The following is a 15347-nucleotide window of genomic DNA, read 5'->3' as shown; positions in this document are numbered from 1 at the left end:
AAAAAACAAACACTAATAAAAGGTTTTATATTCATCGCTCTTTATTTATAGTATAGTCGTCTACAAAGTAGTAAACTTGTGATGACAACACTTTCCATAGCAACAAAAGAGTACAACAAAATCTATACGCAATTCTCACAAGGCGTATGTGCGAAATTATTTTATTTATATTCCTTCCGAGCGTTACTATCGCGCCATTATTTCGCATCTCGTAAATATCATATCAGCAAAATAGCGCACAATAACCGTTGTCGAGTTTTCCGGCCGTATTTAATAATTTAATAATAGTAATAAACGCGCATACGGAATGAAATACCGTTTGTATATCTCTATTGCGAATATTAGTTGCGAAGATTGACATGCACTGATATTATTGGAAAGTTCTATAAAATAACATATTGTGTTAAAGATGACAAAACGCTAAACAACTTTATTAGAACGGAACGTATCGTTTGTTGTAGAATAAAATAACTAAGAATTAAATGTTCATCTTAAGACTTGTGCAAATTTTTTTATCTGCCAAATATAAAGACATATAAGCAAACTTATTAGTCGATATTTAAAATAATTGAATCAATGACATGGTAATCGATCAGCAAACAACAAAACATGACTCATCAGTCTATATTACCAAAGCAACATGCATCGGATGTGGGCGTCTCGTCGTGATATTTATTGGCTCCCGACCGAGAGCACTTTAAGTTAATTTTTATCCAATCAAAGCCAAAGAGGCTATCGATTAGGCACAATTTACATAAAAAATTGGACGTCGTTTAAAAAGATTCACAAGTTTGCATTTTAACGACATGGCTTTAATGTAATTACTCATCTATTTCTTTAGAAATCTTAAAAAAGGACTTACATAGCTCTGATATTCTTGTCCAACGAGGGCTCAGATTGTACCCTATATGAGTAAATCAATACTTAATTTTGTTTTATTTTAATACTGATAAATGGCAAAGGTAACGAGCAACCTTTAGCATATTAAAAGCGGGAGCAAATTTATCGTAGCAGTAAATTGTGCAGCATGATACACTGAAGGTGTACCGAACACTGTTACTCTAAATGGCTATGAATGTTCAACTCCCACATGCGCCCGAGACGAGGAATCTCCAATCAATGCGGCTGCGATCTTAGTTTTGAAATACCGTTTGCAATTACGCGAACCAACTTGCAAGATGCACACTTACCTGAAAATTAAAATACATGAAACTATAATAATTTCTCAGAAACGACCCAATAAATTACAATAATGAAATACGAATAAGAAGAAAACAAACTCAAAGATTATAACTACGTGTAGGTTAACATACGCGTATCGAAACATTCAAAGATATATCGATCCGTTCCAGTTCATCAATCACAATAAACATCTTAATACATCCCATCAATGCATTGTCAATCCATCACACACGATTAGCCTACATGCGCAGACAATCCTTAGTTACGCGATATGCATCGCAGAGCTAGTGTGTTGAAACTAAATTCATACATTCCTGCTATCGTATCAATGAAATGGAAACGAAAATTTTATATTTTTCAGTAGGAAGTCTGAAAAAACTGAAAGGAGGTTTTATAGATTTCATACTTTCATTTGCACATCAAATTTAATGACCACTGCCATAGAACACCGAAATATGGCAAAATCTGTTTGACCACGCTTTGCAACAAGTATACGAAATTTAAATTTAAGTAAGTATAAGAAATTTAAATTTTTCTACTTAAGATGTTTCACCTAAATCGTGTTAAATCAGCCAAACTGTTAACAGGAATGCAAATAGCGTTAACCTATTGTTGTTTTTGCGAGGAAACTAGAGAGCAATTCGTAGTAGTAGTACAAAATAAGCAGTATAAGAAACGGTATATCACTGGACGCGCTCTAGATGTTCGGTGGTAAAAAACGTTGGGTCGTTGCGGCGGATAAAAAAGCGAAAGCTCGGCTATGCGCTAATTATGAGCCGTTCGTTACAGCTGCTGCTCATGACACTGGAACAATGACATTTAAAATGCAAGACGCTTATTTTTTAGACACCGCAAGTGCTAAAGAACTAGATAATCGTAGAATTTATAAGACTCACGAAACTTTTTCGCTCTAGCCATGTTTTTTTCACTTTTTGTTTCGAAGCAATTTCATTCTATTACGACATCAAACATTATCCATTCCTGTTTATTGCTTTGTATAAAATAATATATTTTCTAATAGATGCAAAATAGACGAAAACCATAGCTTTAACTCTATCTAGAACAATCAAATCTTCTCATAATTATTATTAGTAACATAAAAGAGGGACAGGATAATCCATAGCGAAACGAATCAAGCGGAAGCGTCGAATACAATCGCCACGGACTATAGACACTCCCGTTTTGTAATGGGAAAGTTGTTATAGGTGATTATTAGAGCGCTTTCACAGTGTCGAATTAGCGGCGCGGTTTGTTTGATAAGATCTACTTACAAATAACAAGGACGTGCCGAGCTGGGCAGCCTTACGTGTTATGAACGGGCAACTATCGGCACGTATTCGATTTATTACTAGCTTGAACTAGCTTGAATTCTTAGGAAGTTGTTTAATAATTATTCCAATAGCGTTGTGATACTATACACTTGAATATTTGTAACATTTTATGACGGCAATCAAAGTTAACTTAAGCAGTCCCTTAGCCCTTAGTGTCGATTTAAAATTACAAATATTCACTAAGCAGTTTATTACTTTTTATGTATTGTTTTTTTGCTAACTTGATTATGGAATAGAGAAAGAGACGACTGAGTTAAATACTTAATTTATTTCAAAATATTCTCGTAGGTGGTAACGCAATAAGAAAATGTTGTTATTCTATAAATTATTTATGTTTTCCTTCCATTTAACTCCGTCATTACTTTGATAACGCTGCAATTATCGAGTGCTATAACTGAACCTAACAATCCATACACTTGAGTGCAATAATAACGTATCAACATAGAAGGGAATGTAATCTCGTAACCACATTATATTTGTAATTATCGACTATACTTACTATGTATTGAAGACGTCGTATAACTGCTGATATTTTCCTTGATAAGTGCAAGTAAGCAGCTTAATATCCGGATGCTCGTACTAATAATGGGTTGGGATGGATTCCTGATGCGGGGAACAATAACATTAAATTGCAACTTTACGTTTAGATTTCCACACCATTTAAGATTTTATGAATCCTGTTCATTTATCAAAAATAATTTAAGTAACGTACTTAAATAAAATTTTATGCCATATTCGTAAAATAATTTAATACTATAATTTTTGGTCGCTTGTATGTGATCATAACCTAAAACTTTAGAAAAAGGAAAACTTTCGTATACAACATTTAAACGTTGTAGCAACTGTTGAAAGATTCCAACTCGCACTCCATAAATATGTCGCGCGTGCTTTGAAATGTACAATTATACCCTTTGCGGCTGAATGATCGCGGTACCTAGTACTATTTGTGACATTTAAAATGCGAGCGAAATGCTTAAACGAAATTCCAGATTTTGTCATAACATAAGATTGTACTGGCACATTCATTGATAAAAGTTTTCTAATGTAAGGCTAATTATTTTGAGATTTATAGAACAACATTTATACCTACAACTTAAAATAACTTTCTATTTAAAATTGTTTTCAGTATATTTTGGTAGAACATTTAAGTGTGTGTACCTATGCTTTGAATTTTCGAGAAATTTCAACGCGTCTGTCGCATCTGCTTTTCGTTGATAAAATTAACTTTGATATGAAAGAGCTTCCTTCGAGCTTTGAACTCTTTGATGTTAATCTACGTCACTGGTGTGTGTCAACGTCGTAGTGCCAATGGAGACATGTAGATTATTCTAGATACATCCCTTGATGAATTAACATAGATCTAGTTTATCTCATCTGACGTGAGACTGATCGATGTAGTATTTCGGTAGCAGTTATTTTGCAAGACAATCTAGCTATATTTACTTTTTAAAGGCAATATGTATAGTTGAAAACTAGTTTGTAAAAACTTTAATTAAAACTTAATAAGTTAATAATTTATAATTTCCAGCACAACGGTGTATAGAAAACAATAAAATACTGTTTTAAAGCGTATCAGAAAGTTTAAATGAAATGCTTTATAATATTGACTGAAAGCGCTTGAAAGGCCATTTGAATATTGAAACGCTTCTAAAGGTTTCTTCAATGTTGAAATCAATAAGGTAAGGCACAAAGGAGTACAACTCTAACAAAACTTGAGCCAAGTTAGAAACAACTTGCGTATTCCGATGAATTCTGTTTGCTGCTTCTAAAACATTTTAAGATAAGTACCATTATATTATTATCTACAGAATATACGGGATAACCATGAACATAAAGTCATCTTTCTCATTTTCTTTTCAAAAAAACGGAGAAATGTATTGTTTTGTACAACATGGAGCCAAATATCTATTGTAATACTATTATTATTTTCTGCATAAAGTCCTTTATTATTGTTTAAAAGAGAAATCACTGGGCAACTAACTAACACTAGTAATAAAAGTGAACAGAGCTAAAGGTTTTATTTTTATAATAGGCTATATTCATGGCCTTACTTTTATTTCAGTCCTTGTATTTTAGTACATTAATTACGGTAATATCAAGGACATAACCTTCTATTTAGTCAAATTCATTATTTCAAAATTCACGAAACATGAAATATTTTCATGTGCGAACGTAAATTGCTCCATCTCACGTGACTTGGGCTTTTCGTGTTTTTTCCGACATTTTTCAATGTGTACGGGGATCATCGGACCAGGTACGAATAGCTCGCAACGTTATGTTTTATCGATAACAGAGATACCGATATCGTCCTCAGTTATTATTATTCATAAACGAGGTCTATCGACAGTTGTAAAAGCCTCTGATTATTTCCACAGTTGAGATATTTTATAAAGAATACTAGCTGTTGCACGCGACTTCGTCCGCGCGGAATTTAAAAAAAATGAAAAAGTAGCCTATGTGTTCTTCGAGACTACGTTCTACATATATGCAAAATTTCAGCGAGACTCGTTGAGCCATTCCTGACATACCTTCAAACAAACATCCATCTAAACATTCGCATTTATAATATTAGTAAGAAGTAAGATTAAGCAATAAAAAAACTACCTATTATCTGATTTATTTATTTTTTTTATTTTAAGTATGCTCAAACTTCAGGGTTGACTAAACATTACAAATTATTAGAAGCGTACTGATCCGGACAAAAAATATGCAATTACTCGACCATGACTTTTCACTAATTTTATTTGATTACATAAAACTATTACTATGACAAAATATTTATGCAACTTTGTTCCGATTATCTGTAAAAAGAGTGACATAACTTTAAAATCGTTCTATTTGTTTTAAAATCTGGTTTACGTAAATCACTTTTTATCTTCTATCTCGCAAAATACTTGTGAGGTATAGAACATTTTAAGAATAGACACATGTTGTACACATGTGTTTCTAGTCACACGTGACACAGGCGGCCAAAGGACTCTAGGAAAAGACCAAAGAACGGTTTGATGATTTATGTTAATTTCAAAACACAATAAATCTAGTTTCAAAATGCAGTTGAAAATCTTACTAATATTGTAAACGCGAATGTTTGGATGTATGGATAGATAGATGTTTGTTAGAAGGTATCTCCAGAAACAGCAGGATGGATCTAGCTGAAACTTGGCATAGATGTAAAGCATATTCTGAAAGAAAACATAGGCTCCAAATTATCTTTTTAAAAATAAGTTATTTTTTTATAATTCCGCGCGAATGGAGTCGCGGGTGACAGCTATGTTTTATAAATACGATACGATATAGATATGTAAATTTTGATGAAAAACTTGACCACTGTTATTCCGGCTGTTCTTAATTCCTCATTGCCATCTGTGGTAAAACTATTTCAGGAGGCGGTATCGTCGCGTCTAGTTCGTGACTATTTGTAAACGTGTTGACGACCCCACTGTACCTATGAAACTTCCGACCACGTAATCTAATGTATGATAAATACACAAGAAGCTAAAACACATACGATAAAACAAAGGATGTTCAGATAATACACTTATTATTTTTTTAATTATAATACTACTTTGTTAGAGTAAATTGTCAGTTTGAATATTTTAATGTCCTTTTAATAAATATATGTATCATCTATAGCTAATACAGAAAACAAAAGTTTAAAAACTGTAAGCAGCTATTCGATAAAAACTGACGTAAACTTCAACATTTCATTAGTTTTCTGATTTCTTTTTACCTTTAGCTTAATCATTAAAGCCGTCATTCATTTGAAAATGCCACTTAATATTAACTTCAACACATTATAAGCAACTTCTGACAAGAGTATTCTTAGTATTTCACTCTCACCGCATTTTTGCAATTCATCAGACAAACTGACTGTCATCTGCAACAAGAGTATTCGAAATGGACGGAGACAGACAACGATTCAATCCATTCAAAGCCGCCATCAATGATATTTGATTAGGTCAGACAAGTTAACTTTTTGTTTCTATCTTAGTAGGAAATTAACTATAGAAATTTTCTGATTTTACATTTCTTTATTATCTTTAAAATATCATCGTTACGATAAAATGATTACAAATAGCTTTCATTTCATGTACTTTGACTAAAACTTATTTACGACATATTATATGCATTACCTTTAAAGTAATATTTTATCTCCTTAGCAGAATTCTAATACTATTAAATATAAGTTAAAGCTTTTAGATTTTCCTTACTTTGTACTTGAGGCTACATTTGCATTTATCTCACTATTTATGTAACGTTACACTTCCGTTATTATTATGTCGGAAGATAAAAAGACATTCAAAGAAAGTTTACAACCACGTAAAGCGAGGAAGGCAGTTAGCAACGAAGTTACGAAGTTGGGACACTTTTATTGACCAAAAAAAGGCTGAAACGCAATACAAATGGTCTGAAAGACTAAAAAATGCCTTAAAGGCGATTCTAGAAAAAAATATTGATGACAAATGAAACACGTAAAGCAAATTGCGTAGTAACAGAATACAAAATAAGCAAGTCTAAACTCAAAGCAATCGAACACGCAGCAATTTACATTTGTAACAAGCAAATAAAACAAATTTAAGCTTATCATCGTAAAATGAGTACATTCCAAGTTGGCTAAACTGATGCCACTCAAACTGCACTATCACTGAGCGAGGCGCGAACTTTTTAATCTGTACTCTTGACACTTCACAAGGCACTCGCTGACGTGACAGTTCGCAGTATGGCGCGGAGTATGTCTCGTGAGAATTGCCTTTGCTTTATGGAAATGGCGCATCACGCTCGCCGTCCAATCTAATGCACAGAGTAACGGACTAAACGGCAGTCAGCAATGCATTATATTTCATCACGACCTTTCGGAATTTCATAACTCCCAAGGGAATTTTTATATTAAAAATTTACCGTTAACAGCTTGCATAACTAATCTATTAAGTCACAGCGACATTTTAAGTATTTTGGATAAGAATTACATTAAAGAATTTTGCCAATTTTATCAATACAATTAAATGATTAGACTCATTTCTATGAAGTCAAGACAATTTAAATAAAATGTTAAACTGAAAGAGCTCATCTTAAGAATTAAATTAACTCGTAGCCTTGTTGAAGTTTGTGGAGGTGAGCAGCGCTAAATTATCTGAGAACTAGCTATCGATTGTGCACAACCGCATCGGATGGCGATGATAAGGCTGCATTGAATGCCAACACAGGCACAGCCGGCAACGCCTTTCCCCCATAAATCTTTTAATTTTCTAAAAGAGATGGTTTGTCGTGCAGACCGCGTCGATACGCCGCGTTTGCAGATAAGCGTTTTAATTAAGTTTTCGTAATTTATATCTTTATTAGGAGCGCTTGTTAATAGGCCAATGTGATGGCCAGCGTGATTGCCAATAGGCGTAGGGAACGACCGATCACGAACCCCGCTGTGACGTCACGACTGCACTTAACTTTGGTACATAGAAAGCAAAAAACATCAGGAATGCAATGCAACACAGTATCGATTTTAGGAATTTTTAATCATTTATGACGATCAGCGGAACGCAAATCGCGATTTACTATCGAGACTTCATTGGAGCTTTTTCGACTGAATCATTTAGATTGCAAGTTTAGCAAAAAACTAAATATTTCCATAGTAAAGATAAAATAATAATAAGAACATATTAATCACAATAAACTGATTAATAGAGAAAAAAATAGTTTTCAGTTTTATAATGAAATAATAATAAAAGCTATATCTACATATAATTGCACGATATTGGTCAATAAAGATCAATATTCGCAACGACGAGGCTCTGACGTGCAGTAATCACCGGAAGTTATCAAATTAAGTGGGCGATCATGGTAATTGGCGCGATCAAAGACTACCCTACAGATTAAATCTATTCATTAATGTCAGGAGTTACGAGGCGCCTGCGCCTGCGCAACTCTCTGCGTTATAGAACATGCAACTAGGAAATTAACTATCGCTATGTTATAATAAAACTTACTTAAAGACATTGAATAATGCTTATGTCCGGCAGTGGTCTGCCCTAGGCTAATAATGATGAAAATGATGATGAGAGAGAGATTATCTAAGAAATTTTGGCCATATTTTGACCGAAACATGGTAAAAATTATTATAAAAGCCTCTTTAATATTAACAATTCCTTTTTAAATTTCAACGTAAGGCGTTAAAATAAACCATAACTGCATATGACTAATACCACGATTCGTTTCCCAAAAGCGTTAATATTTGCCAAACATATCAAAACCGCGACAGGAAATTAAAAAGAAATCGTATTCAGCATATTTGAAAACGTAAACGTTGACAGCCGCCATTTCGAATCTTCACGAATGAGGGCAGGCTAAAATTGTATCTGTATTCAAGTAGACGCTTTTAGTAGATGCATTTAATACAATCAAGAGAGAGGTCAATGACACGACACAAACAATCGATACATCTGAACCTTTAGTTAATTAATATCAACGTGGATAAGCATCAATCTTAGCTATTGAAAACTATACAACTAGCTAGGTAGTAGTAATTGAATATACGTTATTAAAATAATTTAAATGGATTGTGTGAAAGAGGATATGCGTAAGAAGGTGGTGAATTCAGATATGACTAGGAGAGATGAATGGAACTGTGCCGACATTTGGGTAGGAAAAGGGCTGTATTAGATGATATCATTATTATAATTTTAAAAATATTTGTTTTAATCATTATAACTAAGCTTCAAGCTTATACTATGTTATGGTTCACAGCAATCGATTGTCGGATTCGAATCCAAAATCACTCGATCTTTTGGATACTCGTACGTTCAACAACTAAGCGCTTTACCATGATAATATTTATAGTAATAGCAAATCAATTAATTTGTATAAAATGAAACATACAAGCATTAAAGTACGGGTGGCCTATTTAATAGAGAATTACTTTAATCTGGAAACTAATTTCAATCGAACATCTGCTCGTAGCTCAGCAATACAATTACAATAGTAATAAGCAATAATTTTGTGCCAGACAACCAGATAAGCACAAACTCTAAGCTCTAGCCTTGTATTTAATTAAATGTTTTACTATTACTATTTCAATCTTTATCAATCAAACAGAAAAATGAAAAACGTATAAACTTGATGTGCTTCTAGAAACACATATAAAATTTTATGACTAAGATATTTTTAATAAATTCAATTTACACCAAATATTCTAATACTATAGTGAGCCGTTAGGTTATTGACATCAAAGAACAACAGAGTCTATGTTGCTCTCTAAACAATTACGAAACTTTCAACTATTTACTTAAATCAATAAAGCCCTCTGTTCCTTTATCTACTATTATGTAAATACGAGTTACGACTATTTTGGATGTTACTTTATCATCATACGCTGAAGAAGTATTGAGCTAAAGAAATAGAAATTAGGATAGAGTTATCGCAAATATGTACATACTATTTATTCCAAGAAAATATAATCGTTTTGGATAACTTATTAATAAAAGTATCGCCTTATAATCATTTATAGCCAAAATAACATTTATCTTTACAAAAAACATTTAACCTACAAATTAACAGCATAAAGTGTTTGATCATTATCTAAAAGTATTTAAGAGTCATAAATTCAAAAGCCTTCAATAAACAAAGGCATTCGTCCACGCCTGACCCGAATTCTCCACCCACTGAACTAATAAATGATCGATAGAACATCCCGTTATTTCGTGTAAAGGATGCAATTCATACGTGACCCGAGTCCTCAATAAAAGCGGCAATTAATATTGGTTACGTGCTTCTATTGTCATGCGTTGACTTGTTATTCCCTAAAGGGGACCTTATATAACGGTTTGAAAGTGCATCTATTCAAAACGCAAATAATATACCATTGACATATCGTCTCTATCGCTTGAAGTATCTTTAACGCATACATAAATACGAGAAAGTCCCTTCAAGAAAGAATAACGTATAGCTTACTAGAGGCCCTTCCCGGCATCACATAGGTACATTAAGTAAAAATAAACATTCCAGTACTTTTTAGGTTCGTTACGCAAATATAAAACTGCTTCTAGATAAGGATGGTACGGCTGTGTTTGGTCCACTTGGCGTTGCAGATCTTTTCTAGTTAATTTGATATGACGTTTTTTATTGCTCACACATTTAATGTGACACCACGCACACGCTAAGGTAAGCTTGCACAGATGTTTCGGCAGTGTGAACCCACGATTACTTGATGACATTCAACTGCGATATCAAGTCGATAATCAAGATTGAAGTTACGACTGCGTACATCATACACGGGGTATCATTTTACTCGCCGACTGTACAATTAGGTACTTTCACGGTGCCCGTTCTGCGTGACAATTTAGCGCACACATGCTCGGTACAGATAAAATATATGCTTATTTGTTTAACCTCTTTCACCGTTTATTGCACAGAAATTAAGTGATCAAGTGATTATTTTTATTATTGCGTATTAACTACTTGTACTTACATTAACAAGTTTATGATTGCTTGTAAGTGCTTTGCGTGGAACTTATTAGAGATGAAATCCGTGTGTTAATATTAACAATTTCTTTTATGTATTTTTCTTTAATTCAAAAACATTTACACTGTTAAGTGCAAAATGAAATTAATTATTTTTAAAAGCTAAGCGTCAAACTTAATTCGATATTAAATATTATACTACTAAAGAATTAATTACAATCCGAAACTAAAAATAAAAAAGCGACCACGTAATTATCCTGACTACAATATTTAAGAGTCAACTTAACGCATTTAAAATTCCCTTTCAATTCAACACTTCACTAAGTGACTTCGTTGTAGATTCGACATTGTAGATTCGCAACATCGTTAGTGAAACATTTCTCGAAGCTTACATACAAAGTTTGAATGAATAAAAGAAATCATCACTAGGAAAACCCGATTGCCATGCTCACAGCATGCAATCAATCAAAACTGGATGTAAGGAATCGCTTACTGGTGTAGCTGCTCACAATTTGTAACAAAGAACATGGAATACATTATTTAAAAGACACTTTAGAGACGGCAATAAGTATCAAGAAGTTGTAGTATACATTTAATGATGGGAGGCAAAATACAACTAGTCTAGGTCCATCTTAAGCTGCTTCAAATGCTAAGTTGTGTAATTAGGTACTCTGTGTGGCATTTTTTACTAAATTAAATGAAAAAAGAATAGGTTTTTACGTTCGCTTCTTGAAATTTGTATGGACAAGCGAAAATTAACGATGTAGAATAATTTCCAGAATAACAAAATCGGAATAAAAAGAAAGTGAAACTTGTTTTTACAAATTCACACGCCTATTTATTTAACACGTACGAGTGTCACTGACTGCGGAATCGAACTCGTATACCGGAACGAATGTATAATATATTATGGTATCACATTACCCGTCTATCAGAGAGACAAGCGACTTCTTATGTCGAAGTCATTCGCTATGCATATTGGTATATCGATATTAACTTGTCGCTTAGTTACGCTTGATTTATAGACACAAGCGCCTTCAGGTCATAGAAAGTATCATAATTATATGTACATATTACCTTATAATAGTACTTATTAACAAAGTAAACAGTCTTTTCACCTTCATCATCGCATCAATTGAGACTTTCTTCAGGCAATCATTACCACATATTATTACTAAAAAAACTACTGTACTGTCAATCTTACTAATATTATACATGCGAATGTTTGGATGGATGGATTAATAGATGTTTTTTGAAGTTATTTCCAACACGGCAGAACATAGTCTAGTAATTAAGTTTTTTTAACACCTTGCGGACGGAGTCGCGGGCATCAGCTAGTATACTTTACACAGTTTCACAAATTCTACTTTATAACCTTTTGTGCCTTACTTTTGCAATATCCGCCACGGTGGGTCCATTACTCGAATATTTGCTTACCTGGAAACAGAAAATACAAATTTTTATTTAAATATTCATAGCCTAATAACTTTGGTTCAAGATATTAGTGAAAAGGGCTAAAGGTCATCGGTCAACTCACTGTCCCTTGAGAAATGTCGTTGGGACGAATATGAATTTGTTTGCATTATTTAAGCAAATCTTGCTTTCAAAAAAAGTTCTCAAATACAAGTTTTGGTGAAGAAATTTGTTTTTAATAATTATAAAAAATTTAACATTTTATTATAATAATAACCGGTATTCTGTGTTTACGCAATTAATTGGTTGAACGTAATAAATTCATATCGCGATATTTCTGTACAAAAAATGGATAAATAAAAGAAAGGTGTACACATATTATACAATTTTTTTGTGAAAGTAATAAGTAAACAACAAATAATTGGAATTCAATAAATGACCTACAATTTAAATTAATCACGAAGCTTAATTGTGGGAACTTTATTTTTTCCATTAGTACATTCTTTAAAAAGTAACAAAACAGATGCTCCAATTTTCTTATTGAATTCTTTCATATTTTGCCTTGACATTTTTATTACCTTTATTAGTTTAAAATCGCATTTCTACATGTATATCTAAGATCATATAGCTAAGATTACATGTGTATGTAATCTTAGCTATATGAGCTAAATATTTTAACTTAAAACAAAAGCCCTTTGAGATGTTATCAAGTCACTGAAATGGAACATATCATATCCGTTAGGTTAAAACAAACAATGATACTTCAGACATCGAATTGTGGTTGATCCATTCAAATCCATTCAAATTTCGGTATGTTTTGAAGACAATAGCGATCGTTATAACCATGAACAATAAGCGGAAGAGGTATGTTCTTTCATTGATTTATATCTTTGTTACTCCGAAGATACTCTGCAAAAGTATCTCTTCCATTAAGATGATTATCATAGTTAAAATGATGGACATCTGTCTAGACCCACCCATCAATGTCGAAATGTGTTTTACCTATGTTTTGATTTCTATTATCATAGCTCATTGTTATGTTAATAAGACACGGGTAAAATTGACCTATCGAGTTTATCATTATAATGAGTCTAAAAGGTAAATTTAATTTTATTCTCTAGAACAATAGGTCGAATCCGTGTAAAAAATCCCTTTAACTCGTTTCTGTATAACAGTTGAAGGAGTATTTCGCATCTTTATAGAAAGCTTAGTCTTGTTCGGATAAACCTTTATTAAACCTCGCGAGCATAATGGTTACCTAATACAAATTATATTAATAAAATAAATAAAAGCTCTAGTAATGTATTAGTACTGAATTTATATTATATTATATTTTCCGTGAAATTGATTTTCATCATCACTTCAATAAATTATCATTATTATATTATAAAAACTTTGACATCAATACGTGATTTAATTTCACAACGTTAGTACGGTCGGGTGTATTTTGAGATATTTCCATCTTAAATTGGCTATTACGTAAACTAAACGATTGAACGATGCGATGTGGAATCAATCTTGTGATGACGATGCATCTATCACAGGCAATTTGCTTGCGAGTACTTTCACGTAGACGTCCCAATTCATTTTACAATAATTGAAACATGATTATTACACAATCGGTCAACTCTTCAATTTTGCCTCTATCTGTATTCTTAATAATAGGATAGTCGAACGTGAATGCAATTTGTATAACGCATGTTCAGACTTTAGAATTATGAGAACTTTGAAAATAGATTTAAAAAAACTATTTACTTAAAATTAAACTACCACAGATAATAAAATACTATACGAGTATATTTTTCAATAATGTTTGGTATAAAATACTTCGATATTAAATAAAATCAATGATTATTTAAAATACACAATGTTAATGTATTATTTTTGAAATTTTAATTGTTTATTTAATTTTTAATACCATGAGGTACGTATAAGTTAGATTCTGCATTTATTAAATACACCAATTATAATATTACGAAACGCAAAACAAAAGGCGCGCACCGCAACAACAAAATCAACAAAAATCGTCCATTGAAACGCACAACAGTCGTATTATCGGAACTAACACCAAGCCTTATATAAGACCTAAAATGAGAACAATGCCTTTTGATTTTTAAATGGGCTCATTCATACTAGACAATGAACACCATGTGCGCTGTGCTGTACGCAGCACTCGTACCCTTTGCTCTGATAATTTTGTTCTACGCTTATCATGGTTATATGAGGCATTACATGCACGTACATAACAATATGAGAAATCATAGATTTTGTAACCATGTAAAAAAACCTAATTTAATATACGAGTTGTCGCCCGCGACACCGTCCGCGTAGAATTAAAAAAAAACTTTATTATCCCATGTGTCCTTCCAGACTATATCTGTGCAAAATTTCATCAAAATCCGTTGAGCCGTTGCGAGATACCTTCAAACAAATATCCATCCATCCATCCAAACATAGGCATTTATAATATTAGCAATATTAATCATTCCTTACCAAAATAAAATTTATCAATACCGACCTCGAAAGATTCTGGTATCAGTTAGTTTTAAGAACGTAGAAATTTCAATAAAACAAATTTAATTATGAAAAATCTAAACCACGATTTACCTCACATTAACTAGATTCACAAATTTATTCCGTCAAAGGAAATTACGCTACGGAGCAGAAATTATATAAAGGCTATTTCACCTTTCTGAAGACACTGAAAGCAGATCGAAGGCATTGCTATTCATATTCGACTTTCAATAGCCTTCAATTTAGTGCTTTACAATTTCAAATGAGGTATAAGGTTGCTTTGAAAACTATAATACATTGGGTTATAATCTTATTTGTTGCTCTACATTTTCTTGTTAACGGCATTATTACAATTCTAAACTCATATAAATGTCAAAGCTATTCCGGTTAATAATTTTCTACTTATATTAAGAATCTCGTCGGCTATTTGAATTTTAAAAACACAAATTGCTGAAC

At 32.5% G+C, this 15347-nt stretch overlaps 1 protein-coding gene across 9 annotated transcripts in view; it reads right to left on the bottom strand.

Annotated features, from left to right (window-relative positions):
• Positions 1-15347, bottom strand: part of Jupiter (microtubule-associated protein Jupiter) — an 83545-nt gene that overhangs the window by 14600 nt on the left and 53598 nt on the right. The window contains exon 2 of one of the 9 annotated variants that reach the window (XM_013310868.1): positions 12354-12401. The exons of the other annotated variants lie outside the window; for them this stretch is intronic. Coding sequence (XP_013166322.1) covers positions 12354-12382 — 29 coding nt within the window. The 5' untranslated portion in view covers positions 12383-12401. The remainder of the gene's footprint in view (positions 1-12353; positions 12402-15347) is intronic. 9 annotated transcript variants of the gene reach the window in all.

Source organism: Papilio xuthus, unplaced genomic scaffold, assembly GCF_000836235.2.
Source record: "Papilio xuthus unplaced genomic scaffold, Pxut_1.1 DF827714.1, whole genome shotgun sequence".
Lineage (NCBI taxonomy): Eukaryota > Metazoa > Arthropoda > Insecta > Lepidoptera > Papilionidae > Papilio > Papilio xuthus.
This window is presented reverse-complemented; position numbering and strand designations above follow the sequence as displayed.